The sequence below is a fragment of the Bombina bombina genome, chromosome 11, assembly GCF_027579735.1.
Source record: "Bombina bombina isolate aBomBom1 chromosome 11, aBomBom1.pri, whole genome shotgun sequence".
Lineage (NCBI taxonomy): Eukaryota > Metazoa > Chordata > Amphibia > Anura > Bombinatoridae > Bombina > Bombina bombina.
The window spans coordinates 61,610,731-61,637,371 of record NC_069509.1 but is presented as its reverse complement, the minus strand read 5'-3'; the positions used below and the strand labels follow the sequence as shown (position 1 = coordinate 61,637,371).

General features: G+C 39.2%; 1 protein-coding gene across 1 annotated transcript in view; it reads right to left on the bottom strand.

The window, feature by feature from the left end:
• Positions 1-97: 97 nt before the first annotated feature.
• RPL3L (ribosomal protein L3 like) overlaps positions 98-26,641 on the bottom strand; it is a 46,803-nt gene continuing 20,259 nt past the window's right edge. The window contains exons 4-10 of the mRNA XM_053695093.1: positions 26,170-26,305; positions 25,899-26,085; positions 18,821-18,981; positions 11,049-11,150; positions 2,313-2,408; positions 1,066-1,185; positions 98-224 (exon numbers count right to left, since the gene is read on the bottom strand). Coding sequence (XP_053551068.1) covers positions 168-224; positions 1,066-1,185; positions 2,313-2,408; positions 11,049-11,150; positions 18,821-18,981; positions 25,899-26,085; positions 26,170-26,305 — 859 coding nt within the window. The 3' untranslated portion in view covers positions 98-167. The remainder of the gene's footprint in view (positions 225-1,065; positions 1,186-2,312; positions 2,409-11,048; positions 11,151-18,820; positions 18,982-25,898; positions 26,086-26,169; positions 26,306-26,641) is intronic.

The following is a 26,641-nucleotide window of genomic DNA, read 5'->3' as shown; positions in this document are numbered from 1 at the left end:
CAAAAAGACCCAGACCCCAAATCCCTGGGTCCTCCCAAAACATTAAGAAATGCTGTGGGTATATACGGATCCTTCATAAAAATAAGATGAGAGATGATAATTTGAGGATGTTTTATTAGGAACAATTTTCATTGCTATGCATAAAGTTAAATCATAGGCACCATCATCTATGCATCTTCAACTTTCTCTTGTTTATCTTTAACCAGGTGTTTCTTCTGAGGTCCCTAAAATGGCAAAAAAGAACAAAAATGGATAATAAACAAAATGCTTAAAAGGCAATAGTGTAAATTGAACTAGAGATACTCTTGTCTACTTCAGAATTGCTCTGGGTCTTTCTTCGAACACCAGGATGCAGAATGTTCAGGTTCCTACCATATAGAAAGAGTAGCTTTGATCTGTCTCAGGGGAGCTACCCCATGCCAATTGATCAGAATTACCTGAATGCAACATTATAGGGTAACTTGGGTGATTTTTATGGCCAAATTCCTTACACATGGGGGTCGCAGATCAATACTTTAGAAGCTTTAAGGGACGCATATAAATTTATGGTTATTAAACACCCAAATAATAATATATTTCCTAAAATGTACAGTGGTACAGGGACAGTTTCAGGGTTCCCTCTATCTGCATTTTCTTTTCTTCCAAAGGGCACTTTGAGGTTTTGGCCAATTAGTTTGACCTACCAGAAGTCCGCTCTACTCTAGGACCATGAGTCTAGGGCAAAGTCTAAGCAGTTTGTAGGTGGAGTTTTGCTAAATCTGGACAGTAAGTGACCAAGGTTGGGCATCAAGAGTATGCTTTGGTAATTGAGTTTGTGGGTTTTGATTGGGTGTATAAACGGTAGGGAAAGCAGTAAGAGGGACGGTAAGACAGAATGTGCAAACAGAGACTGTACCACAAAATGCAAAACGTTTGGGAGCTTTTGTAGTATCTACTGCACGTTCGTTACTTCAAGAATTCAGCACAAGTAAATTAAAACAGCATGCAAGCACATAGGAAGTGTATCGTGTTTAAACATCAAATAAAACATTATCAGAGTTCTTGGGTGTTTGACTTAAGACTCACCATGAACGCTCTCTTCTCTTGATCTGTTTGGAAGCATCCATGACCAAATTTGGAAGTGGTGTCAATAAACTTGAGCTCAATGGGTTCTAGAGCCCGGCGACTGGTGTGAACCAAAAGAGACTAAACGAAAAGAAGTATTCATTATCAGAGTGTCAAAACCTTCATAGTATCAAATAAAACAACCTAAATAATTATTCTGTAGTGAATTGTATTACTAATGGGGTTTTTTCATGGTTATATATAGGTCTTATACTAATTTCTATAGTGGTGTCCTTTCCCATCTCACACAAGAACCTCTTATGTTGATAAGAAGGCTGTCTAGCCCACTGAGCTTACAATCTAAGGTGAAAAAATGGAAACAACTGCACTCTGAGGTTTATATGCGTTCACACTGTTCACCTAGTCATAAAACTATCAAAATTACAACAACAAAAAAAATTGATATAATCAACCAATCACAATGTTTAGTTAGTTAACTCATTAAAGCCTAATGCTTAAAGGAACAGTCAACTCAAAAAATGTTATTGTTTAAAAAGATAGATAATCCCTTTATTACTCATTCCTCAGTTTTGCACCAAAAACATGGTAATATTAATACACTTTTTACCTCTGTGATTACCTTGTGTCTAAGCATCTTCTGACAGCCCCCTGATCACATGACTTTTTATTTATTATCTATTGACTTGCATTCAAGCTAATTAGTGCTGTGTTGTTAGAACCCACGGGAGTGAGCACAATGCTATCTATATGGCTCACAGGAACTAGCACTCCGCTGTTGTGAAAAGCTAATAAAAAAAAGAATGTGATAAGAGGCTGTCTTTAGTGACTTAGAAACAGACAGAAATGTAGAGGTTTAATAAAGGTTATAAAGTATATTAATATAACCATGTTGGTTGTGCAAAGCTGGGGGATGGGTAGTAAAGGCATTGTCTATCTTTTTAAACAATAACAATTTTTGTGTTGACTGTCCCTTTAGTTCTTGTTGGTAAATTACATCCATAGGAGGACTGGAGAGTAGGAATTATTTTTAGGCACAAGATCACAAAACACAATTCTTGCTTTTGTGTTGATCCTTTACATTTGCCTCCCTAGTCATCTGCCTTATTGGCTTAGTTATGCCTCATAGAGCTTTACATTCTTATAATATATCTATGAAGGCTAAATTGTTTAGTATAATAAAATAAATAAACAACAAACAAACAAATGGGTCTGTACACAATACAGTAGCATAGAATTGAAACACTCACCTTCCTTAGAGTGAGAACTCTCTTCTTTGACCCTATGACACAGCCCTTAAGCATCACAAAATCGTTTTTCACTTCACCATAATGTGGAAATCCTCCCTATACAGGAAATAAGGGGCAGAAAAAAATAGATTGAAAACTAAAGAGATTAACTAAGTGGAAATGGGAATTAGAAACTATCGCCTAGATTTAGAGTTCTGCGTGAGGGTTAAAAAGCAGCGTTAAGGGGTCCTAACGCTGCTTTTTAATGCCCGCTGGTATTTAGAGTAAGTCAGGAAAGGGTCTACCGCTCACTTTCTTTCCGCGACTCAAGGCTACTGCAAATCCCCTTACGTCAATTGCGTATCCTATCTTTTCTATGGGATTTGCCTAACGCTGGTATTACGAGTCTTGGAAGAAGTGAGCGGTAGACCCTCTACCGACAAGACTCCAACCGCAAAAAAAAGTCAGTAGTTAAGAGTTTTATGGGCTAACGCCGGAACATAAAGCTCTTAACTACAGTGCTATAAAGTACACTAACACCCATAAACTACCTATGAACCCCTAAACCAAGGCCTCCCCACATAGCAAACCCTATAATAAAAAATGTTAACCCCTAATCTGCCGCTCCGGACACCGCCGCAACCTACATTATAGCTATGAACCCCTAATCTGCTGTCCCTAACATCGCCGACACCTACATTATATTTATTAACCCCTAATCTGCCCCAACCAACATCGCCGCCACCTACCTACACTTATTAACCCCTAATCTGCCGACTGGACATCGCCGCCACTATAATAAATGTATTAACCCCTAAACCGCCGCAATCCCGCCTCGCAAACACTATAATAAATTTTATTAACCCCTAATCTGCCCTCCCTAACATCGCCGCCACCTACCTACAATTATTAACCCCTAATCTCCCGCCCCCAATGTCGCCGCTACTATAATAAAGTTATTAACCCCTAAACCTAAGTCTAACCCTAACACCCCCTAACTTAAATATAATTTAAATAAAAAATTTTTTTTTACTATCATTAAATAAAATTATTCCTATTTAAAACTAAATACTTACCTATAAAATAAACCCTAATATAGCTACAATATAACTAATAGTTACATTGTAGCTATTTTAGGATTTATATTTGATTTACAGGCAACTTTGCATTTATTTTAACTAGGTACAATAGCTATTAAATAGTTATTAACTTTCTTTCCGAACTTTTCCGGACTGTTCCGATCAGCCAATAGAATGCGAGGTCAATCCGATTGGCTGATTGGATCAGCCAATCGGATTGAACTTCAATCCGATTGGCTGATTGTATCAGCCAATCAGAATGTTCCTACCTTAATTCTGATTGGCTGATAGAATCCTATCAGCCAATCGGAATTCAAGGGATGCCATCTTGGATGACGTCATTTAAAGGAACCGTCATTCGTCGGGAAGTCTTCGGCCAGGATGGATGTTCCGCGTCGGAGGTCTTTAGGATGCTGCCGCTCCACTCCGGATGGATGAAAATAGAAGATGCCACTTGGATGAACACTTCAATAGAATACAAGACCTCTTCTGCCCCGCTTGGATGAAGACTTCAATCGGATGGAGGACCTCTTCTGCCCCACTTGGATGAAGAATTTGGCTTGGCTGAGTGAAGACGACTCAAGGTAGGGAGATCTTCAGGGGGTTAGTGTTAGGTTTTTTTAAGGGGGGGTTGGGTGTGTTTTAGAGTAGGGGTATGTGGGTGGTGGGTTGTAATGTTGGTGGGGGTATTGTATTTTTATTTACAAGTAAAAGAGCTGATTACTTTGGGGCAATGCCCCGCAAAAAGCCCTTTTAAGGGCTGGTAAAAGAGCTGATTACTTTGTAATTTAGGATAGGGTAGAGAATTTTATTATTTTGGGGGGATTTTTTATTTTATTAGGGGGCTTAGATTAGGTGTAATTTATTTAATTAATTTATTGATAGTGTAGTGTTAGGTGTATTTGTAACTTAGGTTAGGATTTATTTTACAGGTAATTTTGTAATTATTTTAACTAGGTAGCTATTAAATAGTTAATAACTATTTAATAGCTATTGTACCTAGTTAAAATAAATACAAAGTTGCCTGTAAAATAAATATAAATCCTAAAATAGCTACATTGTAACTATTAGTTATATTGTAGCTATATTAGGGTTTATTTTATAGGTAAGTATTTAGTTTTAAATAGGAATAATTTATTTAATGATAGTAAATTTATTTCGTTTTATTTAAATTATATTTAAGTTAGGGGGGTGTTAGGGTTAGGGTTAGACTTAGGTTTAGGGGTTAATAACTTTATTATAGTAGCGGCGACGTTGGGGGCGGGAGATTAGGGGTTAATAATTGTAGGTAGGTGGCGGCGATGTTAGGGAGGGCAGATTAGGGGTTAATAAAATTTATTATAGTGTTTGCGAGGCGGGAGTGTGGCGGTTTAGGGGTTAATACATTTATTATAGTGGCGGCGATGTCCGGTCGGCAGATTAGGGGTTAATAAGTGTAGGTAGGTGGCGGCAACGTTGGGGGGGCAGATTAGGGGTTAATAACTATAGGTGTCGGCGATGTTAGGGGCAGCAGATTAGGGGTTCATAGGGATAATGTAGGTTGCGGCGGTGTCCAGAGCGGCAGATTAGGGGTTAATAATAAAATGCAGGTGTCAGCGATAGAGGGGGCGGCAGATTAGAGGTCAATAAGTGTAAGGTTAGGGGTGTTTAGACTTGGAGTTCATGTTAGGGTGTTAGGTGTAGACTTAGAAAGTGTTTCCCCATAGGAAACAATGGGGCTGCGTTAGGAGCTGACCGCTGCTTTTTTGCAGGTGTTAGGATTTTTTTCAGCCAGCTCAGCCCCATTGTTTCCTATGGGGATATCGTGCATGAGCACGTTTTTCCAACTTACTGCTACCGTAAGCAACACTGGTATTGAGGGTTGAAGTGGAGCTAAATTATGCTCAATGCTCCCTTTTCTGAGGCTAACGCAGCCATTCAGACAACTCATAATACCAGCGTTGTCTTAAGGGTGCGCTGGAAAAAAAAAGGCTCGTTAGCATCTCGGGTCTTTACCGACAAAACTCTAAATCTAGGCGATTGTACTCAAACATGTTCTCACTTCTATATACTGTAAAAGTCTTTATTTCAAATAAATTGCAGTGCATTAAATAAGGCGTTTCCTGTGCTGAATAAACCAACTTTTTATGTGTGCATTGTGAATAAGCAATAGATACTAAGGTATAAGTTATACACAAATCTTCACTTCCTGATACTTTCACTTTAAACTTAAAGGGACACTAAACCCAATTTTTTTCTTTCATGATTCAGATAGAGCATGCGATTTTAAGCAACTTTCTAATTTACTCCTATTATCAAATTTTATTTGATCTCTTGCTATCTTATGGTTAGATTACGAGTTTTGCGTTATGAGCTATGCAGTGCTAACGAGCAGTTTTTTCTCACCGCTCACTTACCTACAGTGCTGGTATTACGGGTTTTTACAAACCCGGCGTTAAAAGGCAAGAAGTGAGCGTAGAGCAAAATTGTGCTCCATATCGCACTCCAATACCAGCGCTTCTTAAGTCTGCGGTCAGCTGGTCGTACGTGCTCGTGCACGATTTCCCCATAGGAATCAACGGGGAGAGTCGGCTGAGAAAAAGTCTAATACCTGCAAAAAAGCAGCGTAAAACTCAGTAACGCAGCCCCATTGATTTCTATGGGGAAACTAAAGTTATGTTTACACCTAACACCCTAACATGAACCCCGAGTCTAAATACCCCTAATCTTACACTTATTAACCCCTAATCTGCCGCCCCCGACATCGCCGACACCTGCATTATATTTATTAACCCCATCTACCTACATTATACTTATTAACCCCTAATCTGCTGTCCCCAACATCGCCGACACCTACATTATATTTATTAACCCTTAATCTGCCGTCCCCAATGTCGCAGCAACCTACCTACACTTATTAAACCCTAATCTGCTGCCCCCAATGTCGCCGCCACTATAATAAACATATTAACCCCTAAACCGCCACACTCCCGCCTCACAAACACTAGTTAATTATTATTAACCCCTAATCTGCCGTCCCTAACATCGCCGCCACCTACCTACATTTATTAACCCCTAATCTGCTGCCCCCAACGTCGCCGCCACTATACTAAATGTATTAATCCTTAAACCTAAGTCTAACCCTAACCCTTACACCCCCTAACGTAAATATAATTACAATAAATCTAAATAAAAATTTATATTATTACCTTAATTATTCCTATTTAAAACTAAATACTTACCTGTAAAATAAACCCTAAGAAAGCTACAATATAACTAATAGTTACATTGTAGCTATCTTAGGTTTTATTTTACAGGCAAATTTGTATTTATTTTAACTAGGTAGAATAGTTATTAAATAGTTATTAACTATTTAATAACTACCTAGCTAAAATAAATACAAAAGTACCTGTAAAAAAAAAACTAACCTAAGTTGCAATAACACCTAACACTACACTATAATTAAATAAATTAACTAAATTAACAACAATTAAATAAATTAAATTAGCTAAAGTACAAAAACAAACAAACACTAAATTACAGAAAAAAATAAACAAATTACAAGATATTTAAACTAATTACACCTAATCTAATAGCCCTATAAAAATAAAAAAGCCCCCCCCCCCCAATAAAAAAAACTAAACTATCAATAGCCCTTAAAAGGGCCTTTTGCGGGGCATTGCCCCAAAGTAATCAGCTCTTTTACCTGTAAAAAAAAATACAAACAACCCACCCAACAGTAAAACCCACCACCCACACAACCAACCCCCCAAATAAAATACTATCTAAAAAAACTAAGCTCCCCATTGCCCTGAAAAGGGCATTTGGATGGGCATTGCCCTTAAAAGGCTCTTTTGCGACCCAAACCCTAACCTAAAAATAAAACCCACCCAATACACCCTTAAAAAAACCTAACACTAATCCCCTGAAGATCGACTTACAGTTCTGAAGACCGGACATCCATCCTCAAGGAAGCGGCAGAAGTCTTCATCCAACCGGGCCGAAGTCCTCAACAAAGTCCGGAGAAGTCTTCATCCAAGCCGGGCGAAGTGGTCCTCTAGACGGGCAGAAGTCTTCATCCAGACGGCATCTTCCATCTTCATCCATCCGACGCAGAGCGGCTCCATCTTCAAGGGGTGTCAATCAACCCGATCGGGTTGATTTCTGTATGCGGCCTCAGAGCAGGCGGACAGGTTATGGAGCAGCTGTCTTTTCAGCTCCAAATCATTTTGGGGATTTTGTACCAAGATGCACCTGCTCCTCGGGCGGTGATGAGAGAGCAGAGTTATGGCTACCCACTTTATTTTTAAAATCCCACCTACTGCGGCAAAGCAGAATCCTCAAAAAAGATGCAGATTCTGTTTGTTTCAAGAGGGGGCAGAGAAAGAACCTTTTACTGTCCTGATTGCCCTGGACAGCCTGGACTCTGCATTGGGGAACGGCTTCAACCGGCATCACACACTGGTCTGTTTTTATTTAGTTTTTTACATTTGTAGTTCAGTTTTGTTTTTGTTTTTTGGTTACGTTTACTGTTCCTGAGTTTGTTCATTTCTTTCACTTTTACTGTGCCAGACTTTTACATTTCACGGCTCTATTTTTATGAGCAAGTTCTAAAATTGGTGCTGTATTTTACCAAAACCCCTGTCAAACTTATGCATGGGGGACATAGGTTTACTCAGGAGGTCTTGCAGAAAACAATCTGGAGTGTTTATTGCAATAACTTACAACTGGCTCTCCTAGATCATAGTCAAAACGCAATGTGTGTGTAAAAATTAAAAATGACCACCATACACTTCTTCACAATTTTCAACATTTAAAAAAATACACTTTCATGGCAATAAATAAAACTGGGGTATGCGATAGGCCCCAAACTAAAGATAGGCCTATCAGAAGAAATACTCTCACTTTTAATAACTAAAATTACAAGTCATAAAATTGTAACAGAACCTTCCCAAAATCCTGGAAAACCTATGCATGGGGGGTATAGGTGTACTCAGGGGGTCTTGTAGAAAACAACCTGGAGTGTTTTCTTGCAACAACTTACAACTGGCTCTCCTAAATCATAGTCAAAAAGCAATGTGTGTGTAAAAATGAAAATTGAAAAATTACCACCATACACTTTCTCCAATTTTATTTGGCTAAAACGGTTGCATCAAAGGCATCAAAGCACTCCATATACAATACTTCAGGGTGTCAACATTTCAAATATATACACTTTCATGGCAATAAATAAAACTGGAGTATGCAATAGGCCCCAAACTAAAGATAGGCCTATCAGAAAAAATACTCTCATTTTCAACTCAAATTACAAGTCATACAGTTTTAACTGAACCTTCCCAAAATCCTGGCAAACCTATGCATGGGGGCATGGGTGTACTCAGGAGGCCTTGCAAGAAACAACCTGGAGTGTTTTCTTGCAATAACTTAAAACAGGCTCTCCTAAATCATTGTCAAAAAGCAATGTGTGTGTAAAAATGAAAAATTACCACCACACACATTCTCAATTTTGTTTTTGCTAAAACGATTGCATCAAAGGCATAAAAACACCCCATATACAATACTTTGGAATGCCAACTTTTCAAATATATGCACGTTCATGGCAAGCAAATAAATTGGGGTATGTAAGAAGGCCCCCAAAAAGTAGATAGGCAAAGAAGATATGTCAAATTTGAAAAAAATCACAAACACATGTCATATGTTTGGCATTGCATCCCCCAACTGGTGGTATACTTAGTGTATGGAAAGTGTTAACATACCAGCATTTAAAATACCCTATGGTGTCTACTTTTCAAAAATATATGGTTTCATGGGGGTAAATTACATTGGCCGGCTTCAAAAATATCCCAAATAGGACATGGGTGCATGATGACCAGATGTGAAAATTGTAAAACTGAAATGCGCACCCTACAAAATAAGGCCTTTTAGCCCCCAGCGAACCTGACACACCTATACATGGGTGGTATCACTGTACTCAGGAGATGTTGCTGAACACATATTGTGGTGTTCTTTGGCAGTAACCCTTAAAGTGCTCAGTACATGTATTCATAAATTGCTGTGTGTCAAAAAAATCACCACATTTTCTTTCAAACCTTGGCATAGATTGGTGGTAAAATGGTTGCATGAAAAGAGTCAAAATACCCCAAGTTGAATACCTTAGGTTGTCTTATTTTAAAAAATATATACATGTGAAGGGTTATTCAGGGATTCCTGACAGATATTAGTGTTACAATGTAACTTTCGCAAATTTTGAAATAAAAAATTGTTTGGAAATAGCAAAGTTCTACTTGTACATATTTAGAAACTATTTAGCATGGGTGTTTTTTGGTGGTTGTAGATGTGTAACAGATTTTGGGGGTCAAAGTTAGAAAAAGTGTTTTGTTTTCAATTTTTTCAACATATTTTATAAAAAAAAATGTAATAGTAAATTATATCCATTTAGTAAATTATAAGATATGATAAAAATAATGGTATCTTAAAGTCCATTTAATGGCGAGAAAAACGGTATATAATATGTGTGGGTACAGTAAATAAGTTAATGGAAAATTACAGCTAAACACAAACACTGCATAAATGTAAAAACAGCCCTAGTCCTTAACGGTAAGAAAATTGAAAAGCGGTCTGGTCACTAAGGGGTAAATACAACAAAAAATAAATATGTGTAATGTAAGTACTAATTTCCATTTAAAGCATTTAACAATCAACTATTAGTTTTAAATGGACACTGATTGAGATGATTAAAGGAACAAGAAACCCCAAAATTTGATTTCATGATTTGGATAGAACATACAATTTTAAACAACTTTCAAGTGTACCACTAATAGCAAATTTGCTTCATTCTCTTGTTATCCTTTGCTGAAGGAACAGCATTGGGATACTGACAGCTAGCTGAACACATCTAGTTAGCCAATCACAAGAGACAAATGTGTGCATGCACCAATCAGCAGCTGGCTCTCACTAGTGTAGGATATGTGTGTATAATTTTTCAACAAGGGATACCAAGAGAACGAAGCACATTTAAAAAATAGAAATTAATTTAAAAGTGTCTTAAAATGACCTGCTCTATCTGAATCATGCAAGTTTTATTTTCACTTTCCTATCCCTTTAAATTATTACCTTACAGAAGAGGACACAGAGAAAAGTTTTACAAAAGAGAGATTTACCAGATTTCTAAGCTTGAAACCCGTCTACCCAAGGGGTTAAATTCTCAATAGGATCTTTTCAAATTTTTGTAAATAAATAAATCTCTTTCAAAATAATTGAAACTAATCTGAAATATTGTCATATCTTGTGAACTAGTAATGTGATTGTTAAACATACATTTTTAGCATTTTTGCAAATGATATTATTACATTAAAGGATTCCGTTAATTAATATTAAATAAACATAAGGTTACATGTACTTTTGTTTTGAAAGGGCCAGCATGGGGTTAATTAAGTGTGGTTTCTAATTTTTTGAAGATATTCAATGATATTTTAAGCATTTGATATTTAAATCCCAGCTGCTGTTGACACTGTGATTATGGCTCAGTCTGAAACGCGTTAGAGTCAGTTTTTTTAAGCAACCTGCTTTCATTGGTTGATTTTATCAAGTCTGTTTATATGAACATTTAACTGTATCTAATGAAATATGGCTTAATATGCCGGACCGTCAAGTGGTAAATATACACAATTGTGGCTAAGCTTGTTTTTAGTTTTCTCACCAATGGAGTAATAGACTTGTCTGTGATATCATACTGAGTAGCTGCATTGTTCTTCACGATTTTACCATCCTGCATATGTATTCCGCGGCCTATGCGATAAATCTGTAAGAGAAACATTAAATAGCATTTCACAATCCTAAATTATCAGTTGCAAACTATTGCTTGGAATCCAGTCCCACTGTTGGCGTAATGAGGACTGTGGTGAAATAGTTGTACTAATACAATAGACCAACTCAGCTGAGACAGGATTTACACAGCTGCACTTGGAATTCATACTAGTGGTGTATTTAGTTTTGTGCTGTGCTAGGCATGGGGGATTTTTGCTGCTCTCAGACCACCACCAACAATTTCAAATCATAAAGCCCTCATATATTTCTCACAAGCAGAGGCCTGGGATGGGTGGAGGGGTCATGCAACACCGCTACTAGATGAAAATAAATCATTGATTTGTAATAAAATTAATAAAAGGGTGGGAAGATTCCATGCCACAGAACGTCCTCTTAACATTTGCTGCCCCGTAAATCCTGCTGGCCTACGCCAAAACACACAGTTAATTTATACGCTTGGATTTAGTTCTTCTGGAGATGTATTAAAAGTTTTTTTTGGTTACAGAAGACTGTGTCCTAATGAGTTATATTAAAAGAACATGAACGTAAAAAAAACATATATAGGGCTAGATTATAAATGGAGCTCTATTTATCTCTCCCGTGCTAAGCTTTTTACGTGCATCGGGTAGAGCACGAATTAGAAGTTAAAATTAAAATGTTTTTGTACAGGGGCTAATTCAACACGCACAAAAAGCCAAACTTGGAATATTGCCACCGCATTCATGTATTCCCCCATAGACCACATTCCAATGTTCTTCACACAGCAGAGTATGTTCTATTTATTCTTAAATACATATTTATATATATATATATATATATATATATATATATATATATATATATATATATATATACACAGTATATATACAGTATATATATATATATATATATATGATATTTGTTTGGTAAAATACATATCTATGCCTATAAATATATATGATTATATATAGGTACAGATATATACAGATATATATCAATTTAAAGATACCTAGAGCATATTCCCCTATGTGAAAAACATTGAAATGTGAAATATTTACAGTGAATACACAGTATAACACTTTATTAAATATGAATATTGCATAACTATGATAACATAATTTATGCTTACCTGATAAATTCCTTTCTCCTGTAGTGTAGTCAGTCCACGGGTCATCCATTACTTATGGGATTATATCTCCTCCCTAACAGGAAGTGCAAGAGGATCACCCAAGCAGAGCTGCTATATAGCTCCTCCCCTCTACGTCATACCCAGTCATTCGACCGAAACCAAACGAGAAAGGAGAAACTATAGGGTGCAGTGGTGACTGGAGTTTAAGTTAAAATTTTTTAGACCTGCCGTAAACAACAGGGCGGGCCGTGGACTGACTACACTACAGGATAAAGGAATTTATCAGGTAAGCATAAATTATGTTTTCTTCTGTTAAGTGTAGTCAGTCCACGGGTCATCCATTACTTATGGGATACCAATACCAAAGCTAAAAGTACACGGATGACGGGAGGGAAAGGCAGGATCTTTACACGGAAGGAACCACTGCCTGTAGAACCTTTCTCCCAAAAACAGCCTCCGAAGAAGCAAAAGTGTCAAATTTGTAAAATTTTGAAAAAGTATGAAGTGAAGACCAAGTTGCAGCCTTGCAAATCTGTTCAACAGAGGCCTCATTCTTAAAGGCCCAAGTGGAAGCCACAGCTCTAGTAGAATGAGCTGTAATCCTTTCAGGAGGCTGCTGTCCAGCAGTCTCATATGCTAAACGTATTATGCTACGAAGCCAAAAAGAGAGAGAGGTAGCCGAAGCTTTTTGACCTCTCCTTTGTCCAGAATAAACGACAAACAGGGAAGAAGTTTGACGAAAATCCTTAGTTGCCTGAAAATAAAATTTCAGGGCACGGACGACGTCCAGATTGTGCAGAAGTCGTTCCTTCTTTGAAGAAGGGTTAGGGCACAATGATGGAACAACAATCTCTTGATTGATATTCCTGTTAGTGACTACCTTAGGTAAGAACCCAGGTTTAGTACGCAGAACTACCTTGTCTGAATGAAAAATCAGATAAGGAGAATCACAATGTAAGGCCGATAACTCAGAGACTCTTCGAGCCGAGGAAATAGCCATTAAAAACAGAACTTTCCAAGATAACAGCTTGATATCAATGGAATGAAGGGGTTCAAACGGAACACCTTGCAGAACGTTAAGAACTAAGTTTAAGCTCAACGGCGGAGCAACAGTCTTAAACACAGGCTTAATCCTAGCCAAAGCCTGACAAAAAGCCTGAACGTCTGGAACTTCTGACAGACGTTTGTGTAAAAGGATAGACAGAGCTGAGATCTGTCCCTTTAACGAACTAGCAGATAAACCCTTTTCTAAACCTTCTTGTAGAAAAGACAATATCCTAGGAATCCTAACCTTACTCTATGAGTAACTCTTGGATTCGCACCAATATAAGTATTTACGCCATATTTTATGGTAAATTTTCCTGGTAACAGGTTTCCTAGCCTGTATTAAGGTATCAATCACTGACTCCGAGAATCCCCGCTTTGATAGAATCAAGCGTTCAATCTCCATGCAGTCAGCCTCAGAGAAATTAGATTTGGATGTTTGAAAGGACCCTGAATCAGAAGGTCCTGTCTCAGAGGCAGAGACCAAGGTGGACAGGACGACATGTCCACTAGATCTGCATACCAGGTCCTGCGTGGCCACGCAGGCGCTATTAGAATCATTGATGCTCTCTCCTGTTTGATCCTGGCAATCAATCGAGGAAGCATCGGGAAGGGTGGAAACACATAAGCCATGTTGAAAACCCAAGGTGCTGTCAGAGCATCTATCAGTACCGCTCCCGGGTCCCTGGACCTGGATCCGTAACAAGGAAGCTTGGCGTTCTGGCGAGACGCCATGAGATCCAGATCTGGTTTGCCCCAATGCTGAAGCAGTTGGGCAAACACCTCCGGATGAAGTTCCCACTCCCCCGGATGAAAAGTCTGGTGACTTAGGAAATCCGCCTTCCAGTTCTCCACGCCTGGGATGTGGATCGCTGACAGGTGGCAAGAGTGAGACTCTGCCCAGCGAATTATCTTTGAGACTTCCATCATCGCTAGGGAACTCCTTGTCCCTCCCTGATGGTTGATGTAAGCCACAGTCGTGATGTTGTCCGACTGAAACCTGATGAACCTCAGAGTTGCTAACTGAGGCCAAGCCAGAAGGGCATTGAAAACTGCTCTTAATTCCAGAATGTTTATTGGAAGGAGTCTCTCCTCCTGAGTCCATGATCCCTGAGCCTTCAGGGAATTCCAGACAGCGCCCCAACCTAGCAGGCTGGCATCTGTTGTTACAATCGTCCAATCTGGCCTGCTGAAGGGCATCCCCCTGGACAGATGTGGCCGAGAAAGCCACCATAGAAGAGAATCTCTGGTCTCTTGATCCAGATTTAGCATAGGGGACAAATCTGAGTAATCCCCATTCCACTGACTTAGCATGCACAATTGCAGCGGTCTGAGATGCAGGCGTGCAAAAGGTACTATGTCCATTGCCGCTACCATTAAGCCGATTACCTCCATGCATTGAGCCACTGACGGGTGTTGAATGGAATGAAGGACATGGCAAGCATTTAGAAGTTTTGATAACCTGTCCTCTGTCAGGTAAATTTTCATTTCTACAGAATCTATAAGAGTCCCCAAGAAGGGAACTCTTGTGAGTGGCAATAGAGAACTCTTTTCTACGTTCACCTTCCACCCATGCGACCTTAGAAATGCCAGAACTAACTCTGTATGAGACTTGGCAGTTTGGAAACTTGACGCTTGTATCAGAATGTCGTCTAGGTACGGAGCTACCGCTATTCCTCGCGGTCTTAGTACCACCAGAAGAGAGCCCAGAACCTTTGAAAAGATTCTTGGAGCTGTAGCTAACCCGAAGGGAAGAGCTACAAACTGGTAATGCCTGTTTAGGAAGGCAAACCTTAGATACCGGTAATGATCCTTGTGAATTGGTATGTGAAGGTAGGCATCCTTTAAATCCACTGTGGTCATGTACTGACCCTTTTGGATCATAGGTAAGATTGTCCGAATAGTTTCCATTTTGAACGATGGAACTCTTAGGAATTTGTTTAGGATCTTTAAGTCCAAGATTGGTCTGAAGGTTCCCTCTTTTTTGGGAACCACAAACAGATTTGAGTAAAACCCTTGTCCGTGTTCCGACCGCGGAACTGGGTGGATCACTCCCATTAGTAAAAGGTCTTGTACACAGCGTAGAAACGCCTCTTTCTTTATCTGGTTTGCTGACAACCTTGAAAGATGAAATCTCCCTTTTGGAGGAGAAGCTTTGAAGTCCAGAAGATATCCCTGAGATATGATCTCTAACGCCCAGGGATCCTGGACATCTCTTGCCCAAGCCTGGGCGAAGAGAGAAAGTCTGCCCCCCACTAGATCCGTTTCCGGATCGGGGGCCCTCACTTCATGCTGTCTTAGGGGCAGCAGCAGGTTTTCTGGCCTGCTTGCCCTTGTTCCAGGACTGGTTAGGTTTCCAGCCCTGTCTGTAGCGAGCAACAGTTCCTTCCTGTCTTGGAGCGGAGGAAGTTGATGCTGCTCCTGCCTTGAAGTTACGAAAGGCACGAAAATTAGACTGTTTAGCCCTTGGTTTGGCCCTGTCTTGAGGCAGGGCATGGCCCTTACCTCCAGTAATGTCAGCGATAATTTCATTCAAACCGGGCCCGAATAATGTCTGCCCTTTGAAAGGGATGTTAAGCAATTTAGATTTAGAAGTCACATCGGCTGACCAGGATTTAAGCCACAGCGCTCTACGCGCTTGAATGGCGAATCCGGAGTTCTTAGCCGTAAGCTTAGTTAAGTGTACTACGGCATCAGAAATAAATGAATTAGCTAGCTTAAGGACTTTAAGCTTGTCTATAATCTCATCCAATGGAGCTGAGCTAAGGGTCTCTTCCAGAGACTCAAACCAGAATGCCGCCGCAGCCGTGACAGGCGCAATGCATGCAAGGGGTTGTAATATAAAACCTTGCTGAACAAACATTTTCTTAAGGTAACCCTCTAACTTTTTATCCATTGGATCTGAAAAAGCACAGCTATCCTCCACCGGGATAGTGGTGCGCTTAGCCAGAGTAGAAACTGCTCCCTCCACCTTAGGGACCGTCTGCCATAAGTCCCGTGTGGTGGCGTCTATTGGAAACATTTTTCTAAATATAGGAGGGGGTGAAAAAGGCACACCGGGTCTATCCCACTCCTTGTTAACAATTTCTGTAAGCCTTTTAGGTATAGGAAAAACGTCAGTACACGCCGGTACCGCAAAATATTTATCCAGCCTACATATTTTCTCTGGAATTGCAACCGTGTTACAATCATTCAGAGCCGCTAATACCTCCCCTAGTAATACACGGAGGTTCTCAAGCTTAAATTTAAAATTTGAAATGTCTGAGTCCAGTTTACTTGGATCAGATCCGTCACCCACAGAATGAAGCTCTCCGTCCTCATGTTCTGCAAATTGTGACGCAGTATCAGACATGGCTCTATTATTATCAGCACACTCTGTTCTTACCCCAGAGTGATCGCGTTTACCCCTAAATTCTGGCAATTTAGATAGTACTTTAGTCATAACATTAGCCATGTCTTGCAAAGTGATTTGTATGGGCCGCCCTGATGTACTTGGCGCCACAATATCACGCACCTCCTGAGCGGGAGGCGAAGGTACTGACACGTGAGGAGAGTTAGTCGGCATAACTTCCCCCTCGTTGTCTGGTGAAATTTTCTTTACATGTACAGATTGGCTTTTATTTAAAGTAGCATCAATGCAATTAGTACACAAATTTCTATTGGGCTCCACATTGGCCTTTAAACATATTGAACAAAGAGATTCATCTGTGTCAGACATGTTTAAACAGACTAGCAATGAGACTAGCAAGCTTGGAAAATACTTTTCAAATAAATTTACAAGCAATATAAAAAACGTTACTGTGTCTTTAAGAAGCACAAAAAACTGTCACAGTTGAAATAACAATGAACCAAATTAGTTATAGCAACCAATTTTCACAGTAAATGCATTAAGTTAGCAAAGGATTGCACCCACCAGCAAATGGATGATTAACCCCTTAGTACCCAAAAACGGATAACAATTTAATATTAACGTTTTTATCACAGTCAAAACACACTCTCACAGGTCTGCTGTGAGTGATTACCTCCCTCAAAACTAGTTTTGGAGACCCCTGGGCTCTGTAGAGACGTCCTGGATCATGGAGGAAGAAATAGGAAGACTGTGACTGAATTTTTACTGCGCAATAAAGCGCTAAAATAGGCCCCTCCCACTCATAATACAACAGTGGGGAAGCTCAGTAAACTGATTTTATTCAGAAACAAACGACAGCCATGTGGTAAAAATCATGCCCATAAAGTTTTATCACCAAGTACCTCAGAAAAAAACGATTAACATGCCAGTAAACGTTTTAAAAATAAAATTATGAAATGTTATTAATAAGCCTGCTGCTAGTCGCTTTCACTGCAGTGGAGGCTCAAATATTACTTAAATATATACAGTATTTTCTTAGTGAAGTTCCATTCCCCAGAAATACCTCAGTGTAAACATACATACATATCAGCCTGATACCAGTCGCTACTACTGCATTTAAGGCTGCACTTACATTACATCGGTATTAGCAGTATTTTCTCAGTCAATTCCATTCCTTAGAAAATAATATACTGCAACATACCTCCTTGCAGGTGAACCCTGCCTGCTATCCCCTGTTCTGAAGTTACCTCACTCCTCAGAATGGCCGAGAACAGCAAGTGGATCTTAGTTACGACCGCTAAGATCATACACAAACTCAGGTAGATTCTTCTTCTAATGCTGCCTGAGAAAAAACAACACACTCCGGTGCTGTTTAAAATAACAAACTTTTGATTGAAGAAATAAAAACTAAGTTTAACAACCACAGTCCTCTCACACGTCCTATCTATTAGTTAGGTGCAAGAGAATGACTGGGTATGACGTAGAGGGGAGGAGCTATATAGCAGCTCTGCTTGGGTGATCCTCTTGCACTTCCTGTTAGGGAGGAGATATAATCCCATAAGTAATGGATGACCCGTGGACTGACTACACTTAACAGGAGAAATATATATATATATATGTCTATATATGTATACATATGTATTTATGTGTTTATATGTGTATATATATATATCCATAAATCATACAGACACATATAAATACATATGTACACATATAAATACATATATACACACATATATATTTAGATATGAATATGTATGTATCTGTATTAAAGCCCGTTGCAGTCTTTTTATTTTTTCATAATACCAGAGACCTCATATCTTTGAGCCCTTATAACTTTTTTATGCATTTTTTTCAAAATATTTTTTTATCATATAGTGTTATTATGAGTGTAACTGTACTTTTAATTGCATTTTTAATTTCAGAGCTCTGAAGTCGCGTTAAATTGCAGTCGAGTGAACGCGTTTACTTTCAACCTGTAATACACGCATTATTTCAGACACACGCAAAGAGCTGTGATAAACGTTTAGTGCTCCACTTGTGATCTAGCTCATAATTGGGGGGTGGGGTTTAATGTGCAAATAGCAGTACACATATATATACTTTAAAAAAAACACTTTTTTGTAGCCTTGCACTGATGTAAAATATTAAAATGAATTAGCACCTTTTTGTTGAGCTCTGTACGATGGTGATAGCCCTTTTGACCAGCGCGGGCAATAGTGTAGGAAACGCGAGCTGGGTGCCAGGCTCCAATACAAGCCACCTTACGTAGACCTTTGTGTGTTTTCCGTGGCAACTTCTTGGTGTGCCAGCGTGAGGTAACACCTTAAAGTAAATAAAATGTATTAACGCTCTGGAATAATTAGTCTAACGTGTTCTCATTAGGTACATAGAAATTATTTAATCAATATGATATCATCTGTTTTTTTATTTAAGTTGAAAAAAAAACAACTTTGAAAATTAATTTATTCCAAGGGGTCAATTTATTAAAGTCTGGCGGACATGATACGCTAAATCGTATCATGTCTGCCAGACATCGCTGAATGTAGACAGCATACGCTGTCCGTATTCAGCAGTGCACAAGCAGTTCTAGTGAACTGCTTGTGCAATACCACCCCCTGCAGATTGGCCGCTAGCAGGGAGTGTCAATTAGCCCGATCGTATAGGATTGGGCGGATTTATGTACGCCGCCTCAGAGGTGGCATATGAGTTAAGGAGCAGCAGTCTATAGACCGCTTCTTCTTAACTCCTGTTTCCGGTGAGCCTGAAGGCTCGTGCGGAAACCGGGTAAATTGGCCCAATTCGACCAATAATAAATTGACCCCCATGGGGTCAATTTATCATAGTGCGAGCGGACATGATACGATGTAGCGTATCATGTCCGCCGCACATCAATAACTGCACAAGCAGCACAACTACTGTTTCATAACTTCTGTTTCCGGCGAGCCATTCGGAGTTTGATAATTGGCCCCCATGTGTCCTTTCTTGTTTTTTCTATATCCATGTCATGAACAAGTTAAGAACAAGACTTTAACTTGTACATCACAAGAAGAGTCCACTTTACCACGTTCTTAGATAAAATCTAAGGGGTATATTTATTAATGTGTGAGCGGACATGATACGATGTAGGCTGAAGGCTCGCCGGAAACAAGGGGCAACAAGCTCCATTCGGAGTTTGATAAATCGGCCCCTAAGTCTTCTATGGGCACTTCGTCTTGTGTACTCTAATAAAATCTATCGATTGTTATCTATTGCTCTGTTTAATGTAGATTTCACTATGTAACAAAAAGTTTTTCTCAATAAAGTTGTAAATTTAAAAAAACAAACGCTTTCAGAACTATGTATAATACAGTGGTAAATAAGTGTGAAATATGGGTTCCATCTATTCAAAATAATGTATTATGACAGATTTGGCAAGTGTATATGTAAAGTACACAGCACTTCAACAGACGTGCTAATTGTTGCAAGTAACAATACGGGCTTGTTCACACCTCTGCTGTATTATATAGAATTGCTATTCAAAACCATGCAGAAGTGTCTAGCACACAAATCCACATCTAATCACGCTACAAGAGATCTCTTCCTGTTTGCTGTAGAATTGTATTGTAAGGAACCTGGCAAAAAGCGAAAGGACAGAGGGACAAACACAAAAAAAGTATCTATATTTGTTTCATGACACTAAGGGGGGTAGTTATCAAGCCGTCTACTTTTCTGGCTTCGCCGGCCCAATACGTCAGCCTAAGCTCGCCTACCTTCGCCGCCGCGGACCTTGAATACGTTCGCCTAAGTTATCAAATAAAGCTGTCAAAAAGCCGCGGGGCGATGAGCAGCGGACTGTGACAGTTATCACTCATCCGATCTCGCTGCCCTTCGGCTTTTTCCCAGCTTTATTGCTAGCCTGTCACTAAGCACTCACACTAAACTGCACTGTTCTACCCCCTATACCGGCGCCCCCGGAGCCCCCCGCAACTAAATAAAGTTACTAACCCCTAAACCGCCCCGGACACCGCTGCCACCTACAGTATACCTAGTAACCCCTATCCTGCCCCCCCTACACCGTCGCCCTCTTTATAAAATTATTAACCCCTATCCTGCTGATCCCGTACCTCTCCGCAACTAAATAAATAGTTTAACCCCTAAACCGCCGCTCCATGAACCCGCCGCAACCTATATTAAACCTATTAACCCCTATCCTGCCCCCCCTACACTGTCGCCACCTATAATAAATTTATTAACCCCTATCCTGCCCCCCACTACGCCGCCGCCACTGTAATAAAATTATTAACCCCTAAACCTAAGTCTAACCCTAACCCTAACGCCCCCCTAACTTAAATATTAATTAAATAAATCTAAATAAATTAACTCTTATTAACTAAATGAATCCTATTTAAAACTAAATACTTACCTTTAAAATAAACCCTAATATAGCTATAATATAAATAAGAATTATATTCTAGCTATCTTAGGATTTATATTTATTTGACAGGTAACTTTCAATTTATTTTAACCATGTACAATAACTATTAAATAGTTATTAACTATTTAATAGCTTACCTAGCTAAAATAAAGAGAAATGTACCTGTGAAATAAATCCTAACCTAAGTTACAATTACACCTAACACTACACTATACTTTAATAAATTATTCCTATTTAAAAATAAATACTTACCTGTAAAATAAACCCTAAGATAGCTACAATATAATTAATAATTATATTACAGCTATCTTAGGATTTATATTTATTTTACAGGTAACTTTGTATTTATTTTAGCTAGTTAGAATAGTTATTAAATAGTTATTAACTATTTAATAACTACCTAGCTAAAAGAAATACAAAATTACCTGTAAAATAAATCCTAACCTAAGTTACAATTAAACCTAATACTACACTATCATTAAATTAACTAAATAAACTACCTACAAATAACTACAATTAAATACAATTACATAAACTAACTAAAGTACAAAAAATAAAAAAAGCTGTTACAAAAAATAAAAAAATAAGTTACAAGCATGTTAAAAATATTACAACAATTTTAAGCTACTTACACCTAATCTAAGCCCCCTAATAAAATAACAAACCCCCCCAAAATAAGAAAAATCCCTACCCTATTCTAAATTAAATAAATTTCAAAGCTCTTTTACCTTACCAGCCCTTAAAAGGGCCATTTGTGGGGGCATGCCCCAAAAAGTTCAGCTCTTTTGCCTGTAAAAGAAAAATACAAACCCCCCCAACATTAAAACCCACCACCCACATACCCCTAATCTAACCCAAACCCCCCTTACAAAAACCTAACACTAATCCCCTGAAGATCATCCTACCTTGAGTCGTCTTCACTCAGCCGAGCCACCGATGGAACTGAAGAGGACATCCGGAGCGGAAGAAGTTAATCCTCCAAGCGGCGCTGAAGAAATCTTCCATCCGATGAAGTCATCATCCAGGCGGCGCTGAAGAAGTCTTTGATCCGGCCGATGTCATCTTCCAAGAGGCGCTGAAGATGTCTTCTATCCGGGCGAAGTCATCTTCCAAGCCGGGTCTTGAATCTTCCTTCCGCCGACGCGGAACCACCTTCTTCACCGACGGACTACGACGAATGACGGCTCCTTTAAGGGACGTCATCCAAGATGGCGTCCCCTCAATTCCGATTGGCTGATAGGATTCTATCAGCCAATCGGAATTAAGGTAGGAAAATCTGATTGGCTGATGGAATCAGCCAATCAGATACAAGTTCAATCCGATTGGCTGATCCAATCAGCCAATCAGATTGAGCTCGCATTCTATTGGCTGATCGGAACAGCCAATAGAATGCGAGCTCAATCTGATTGGCTGATTCCATCAGCCAATCAGATTTTTCCTACCTTAATTCCGATTGGCTGATAGAATCCTATCAGCCAATCGGAATTGAGGGGACGCCATCTTGGATGACGTCCCTTAAAGGAGCCGTCATTCGTCGTAGTCCGTCGGTGAAGAAGGTGGTTCCGCGTCGGCGGAAGGAAGATTCAAGACCCGGCTTGGAAGATGACTTCGCCCGGATAGAAGACATCTTCAGCGCCTCTTGGAAGATGACATCGGCCGGATCAAAGACTTCTTCAGCGCCGCCTGGATGATGACTTCATCGGATGGAAGATTTCTTCAGCGCCGCTTGGAGGATTAACTTTTTCCGCTCCAGATGTCCTCTTCAGTTCCATCGGTGGCTCGGCTGAGTGAAGACGACTCAAGGTAGGATGATCTTCAGGGGATTAGTGTTAGGTTTTTGTAAGGGGGGTTTGGGTTAGATTAGGGGTATGTGGGTGGTGGGTTTTAATGTTGGGGGGGGGTTGTATTTTTCTTTTACAGGCAAAAGAGCTGAACTTTTTGGGGCATGCCCCCACAAATGGCCCTTTTAAGGGCTGGTAAGGTAAAAGAGCTTTGAAATTTATTTAATTTAGAATAGGGTAGGGATTTTTCTTATTTTGGGGGGGGTTTGTTATTTTATTAGGGGGCTTAGATTAGGTGTAAGTATCTTAAAATTGTTGTAATATTTTTAACATGTTTGTAACTTATTTTTTTATTTTTTGTAACTTAGCTTTTTTTATTTTTTGTACTTTAGTTAGTTTATGTAATTGTATTTAATTGTAGTTATTTGTAGGTAGTTTATTTAGTTAATTTAATGATAGTGTAGTATTAGGTTTAATTGTAACTTAGGTTAGGATTTATTTTACAGGTAATTTTGTATTTCTTTTAGCTAGGTAGTTATTAAATAGTTAATAACTATTTAAGAACTATTCTAACTAGCTAAAATAAATACAAAGTTACCTGTAAAATAAATATAAATCCTAAGATAGCTATAATATAATTATTAATTATATTGTAGCTATCTTAGGGTTTATTTTACAGGTAAGTATTTATTTTTAAATAGGAATAATTTATTAAAGTATAGTGTAGTGTTAGGTGTAATTGTAACTTAGGTTAGGATTTATTTCACAGGTACATTTCTCTTTATTTTAGCTAGGTAAGCTATTAAATAGTTAATAACTATTTAATAGTTATTGTACATGGTTAAAATAAATTGAAAGTTACCTGTCAAATAAATATAAATCCTAAAATAGCTAGAATATAATTCTTATTTATATTGTAGCTATATTAGGGTTTATTTTAAAGGTAAGTATTTAGTTTTAAATAGGATTCATTTAGTTAATAAGAGTTAATTTATTTAGATTTATTTAATTAATATTTAAGTTAGGGGGGCGTTAGGGTTAGGTTTAGGGGTTAATAATTTTATTACAGTGGCGGCGGCGTAGTGGGGGGCAGGATAGGGGTTAATAAATTTATTATAGGTGGCGACGGTGTAGGGGGGGCAGATTAGGGGTTAATAAATTTATTATAGGTGGCGACGGTGTAGGGGGGGCAGGATAGGGGTTAATACATTTAATATAGGTTGCGGCGGGTTCAGGGAGCGGCGGTTTAGGGGTTAATACATTTATTATAGTTGCGGTGGGCTCCGGGAGCGGCGGTTTAGGGGTTAATATGTATAGAGTAGCTTGCGGTGGGCTCCGGGAGCGGCGGTTTAGGGGGTAATAACTTTATTTAGTTGCGGCGGTGTAGGGGGGGTCAGATTAGCGGTGTTTAGACTCGGGTACATGTTAGGGTGTTAGGTGCAGACAGTTCCCATAGAAATCAATGGGATGTCTGGCAGCAGCGAACTTGTACTTTCGCTATGGTCAGACTCCCATTGATTCCTATGGAATCCGCCGCCTCCAGGCTGGAGCTTTGAAAACCAGGTACGCTGGGCCGTAAAAGTGCCGAGCGTACCTGCTAGTTTTCTGATAACTAGCAAAAGTAGTGAGAATGTGCCGCACTTGTGTGCGGAACATCTGGGGGCCCATTTATCAAAGGGCTTGCGGACCTGATCCGACACTGCGGATCAGGTCCGCAAGACCTCGCTAAATGCGGAGAGCAATACGCTCTCCACATTTAACATTGCACCAGCAGCTCACAAGAGCTGCTGGTGCAACGCCGCCCCCTGCTGACTCGCGGCCAATCGGCCGCCAGCAGGGAGCTGTCAATCAACCCGATCGTATTCGATCGGGTTGATTTCCGGCGGTTCCTGTCCGCCTGCTCAGAGCAGGCGGACAGGGTTATGAAGCAGCGGTCTTTAGACCGCTGCTTCATAACTTGTGTTTCTGGCGAGTCTGAAGACTCGCCAGAAACACGGCCCTTCAAGCTCCATACGGAGCTTGATAAATGGGCCTGCTGGAGTGACGTAAGAATCGATCTGTGTCGGACTGAGTCCGGCGGATCGAAGTTTACGTCACAAAATTCTACTTTTGCCGGTCTCGAGCCTTTGATAACTAAGGCGAATCAGCCTCGCCACAAATACGCTGCGGAATTCCAGCGTATTTGAGGTTGACGGCTTGATAACTAGGCCCCTAATTCTTCATCACAACACCTAATAACAAATGCTTATAACTGTAGCACAAAAGGGAGACATTTTACATCTTTTTTTTCATATATAAAAGATCTCTGTGACCAGGCAATTTGCTGACACACTTTTGCTTATGCAGTATATCTATTAGAAGAAAATAAATGTGTTCTTGACATTGTACACTAGGGTTTTCTGTGCATAAATGTTTTGCAGATGATCCATTTATACAGCCCATTTGGGAGTGTATTTGTAACAACTAAGTTTTGCTTAGTTTTTAAAAACATTGTGCTGATTTTCAGACTCCTAACCAAGCCCCACAGTGTCAGATGTATACTGAAGTCTACAGATTCCTGCTGGCTCCTGTTTGTGTTATCGTTGTTTTCATATGCAGGGAATGGGGGGAGGGGGTCTGCTCTTCTTGTTTACCCAGCCCCTTTCAGTGGGTGTCCCAGACTACCTCATAAGCAGTGCTAAACTGGGAGCTTCTAAGTAAGTTTTTAAAAGGTTTATACTGGATTTTTAGATCAGTATCTGTACATATTATTCTTTATAGTAGTGTCTATTACATGCAGTTATATGAAAATGAGTGTATACTGTCCCTTTAATAAAACTTTATTTTCCATATCTGTAGCTACCAATAACACTTTGCTTGTAATCTAGGCCTTTATGTGTAATTTCTGTTTGAGTTTTATACCATTTTAAATATCCTGTATTCAGCAATGAATTCCTGTAAATGTATTTAACTTTTTAAAAACTGTTCTCATCCTGGAATTACCATAAAGAGGTTCTGCATAAGGTTGTGGTATCATGTTAGCCAGGATTATTCCCTGCAAGTACCTTTCATTCCTTTCCCTTTGGTGACACCAATAACATCTATCATTTCATCCTGGGAGAACACGGAATGCACAGGAACCTGTTTCTCCAGCTTCTCACGTGCCCAGTCCACTTTCTCTGCCACGGTGCCACCATTCAGCTGAATTTCCATAATGTGCGACTTCTTCTGGCGCAAAGGTAGAAGTTTCATCTGTGTGGGACAGATAGAGAAGGAATCATAATATGACACCGTTACACCGGCTGTAGATCCTGCCCTGGCATAAGCGCATCTCACCTGAGTGTGCGCAATGACTCTGATCACCTTGCAGTATTTCTTCATTGACGTAAAGTCTTTCTCCAGCTGTTTCTTGCCATCTTCATCTTGCCATTTCTTGCAGTACTTTGTAAAAGACTTTTTTTTGCACTTGTACCTGCAGCATAATGTAAACCATGCAGAAGCAAACATTTATCATTAGATAGTGAGATGACCCAAGTTATTAATGCAATATATATATATATATATATATATATATATATATATATATATATATATATATATATATATATATGTATATGTAAAGTGACTTTCCAAGTCCAAAAATCCAAAAACAAAATGCTACTGATATAGGGTAAAATATGCCTAAGGAAATATATACATTTTAAGTGTAGTAAACAGATATGATGGGAAGTCATGCAAAAAAGATACATTGTCCTCCTCCACAATGCTTGTATATTGCAAAGGATGATGTGTTTTCCTTTTAATAAAC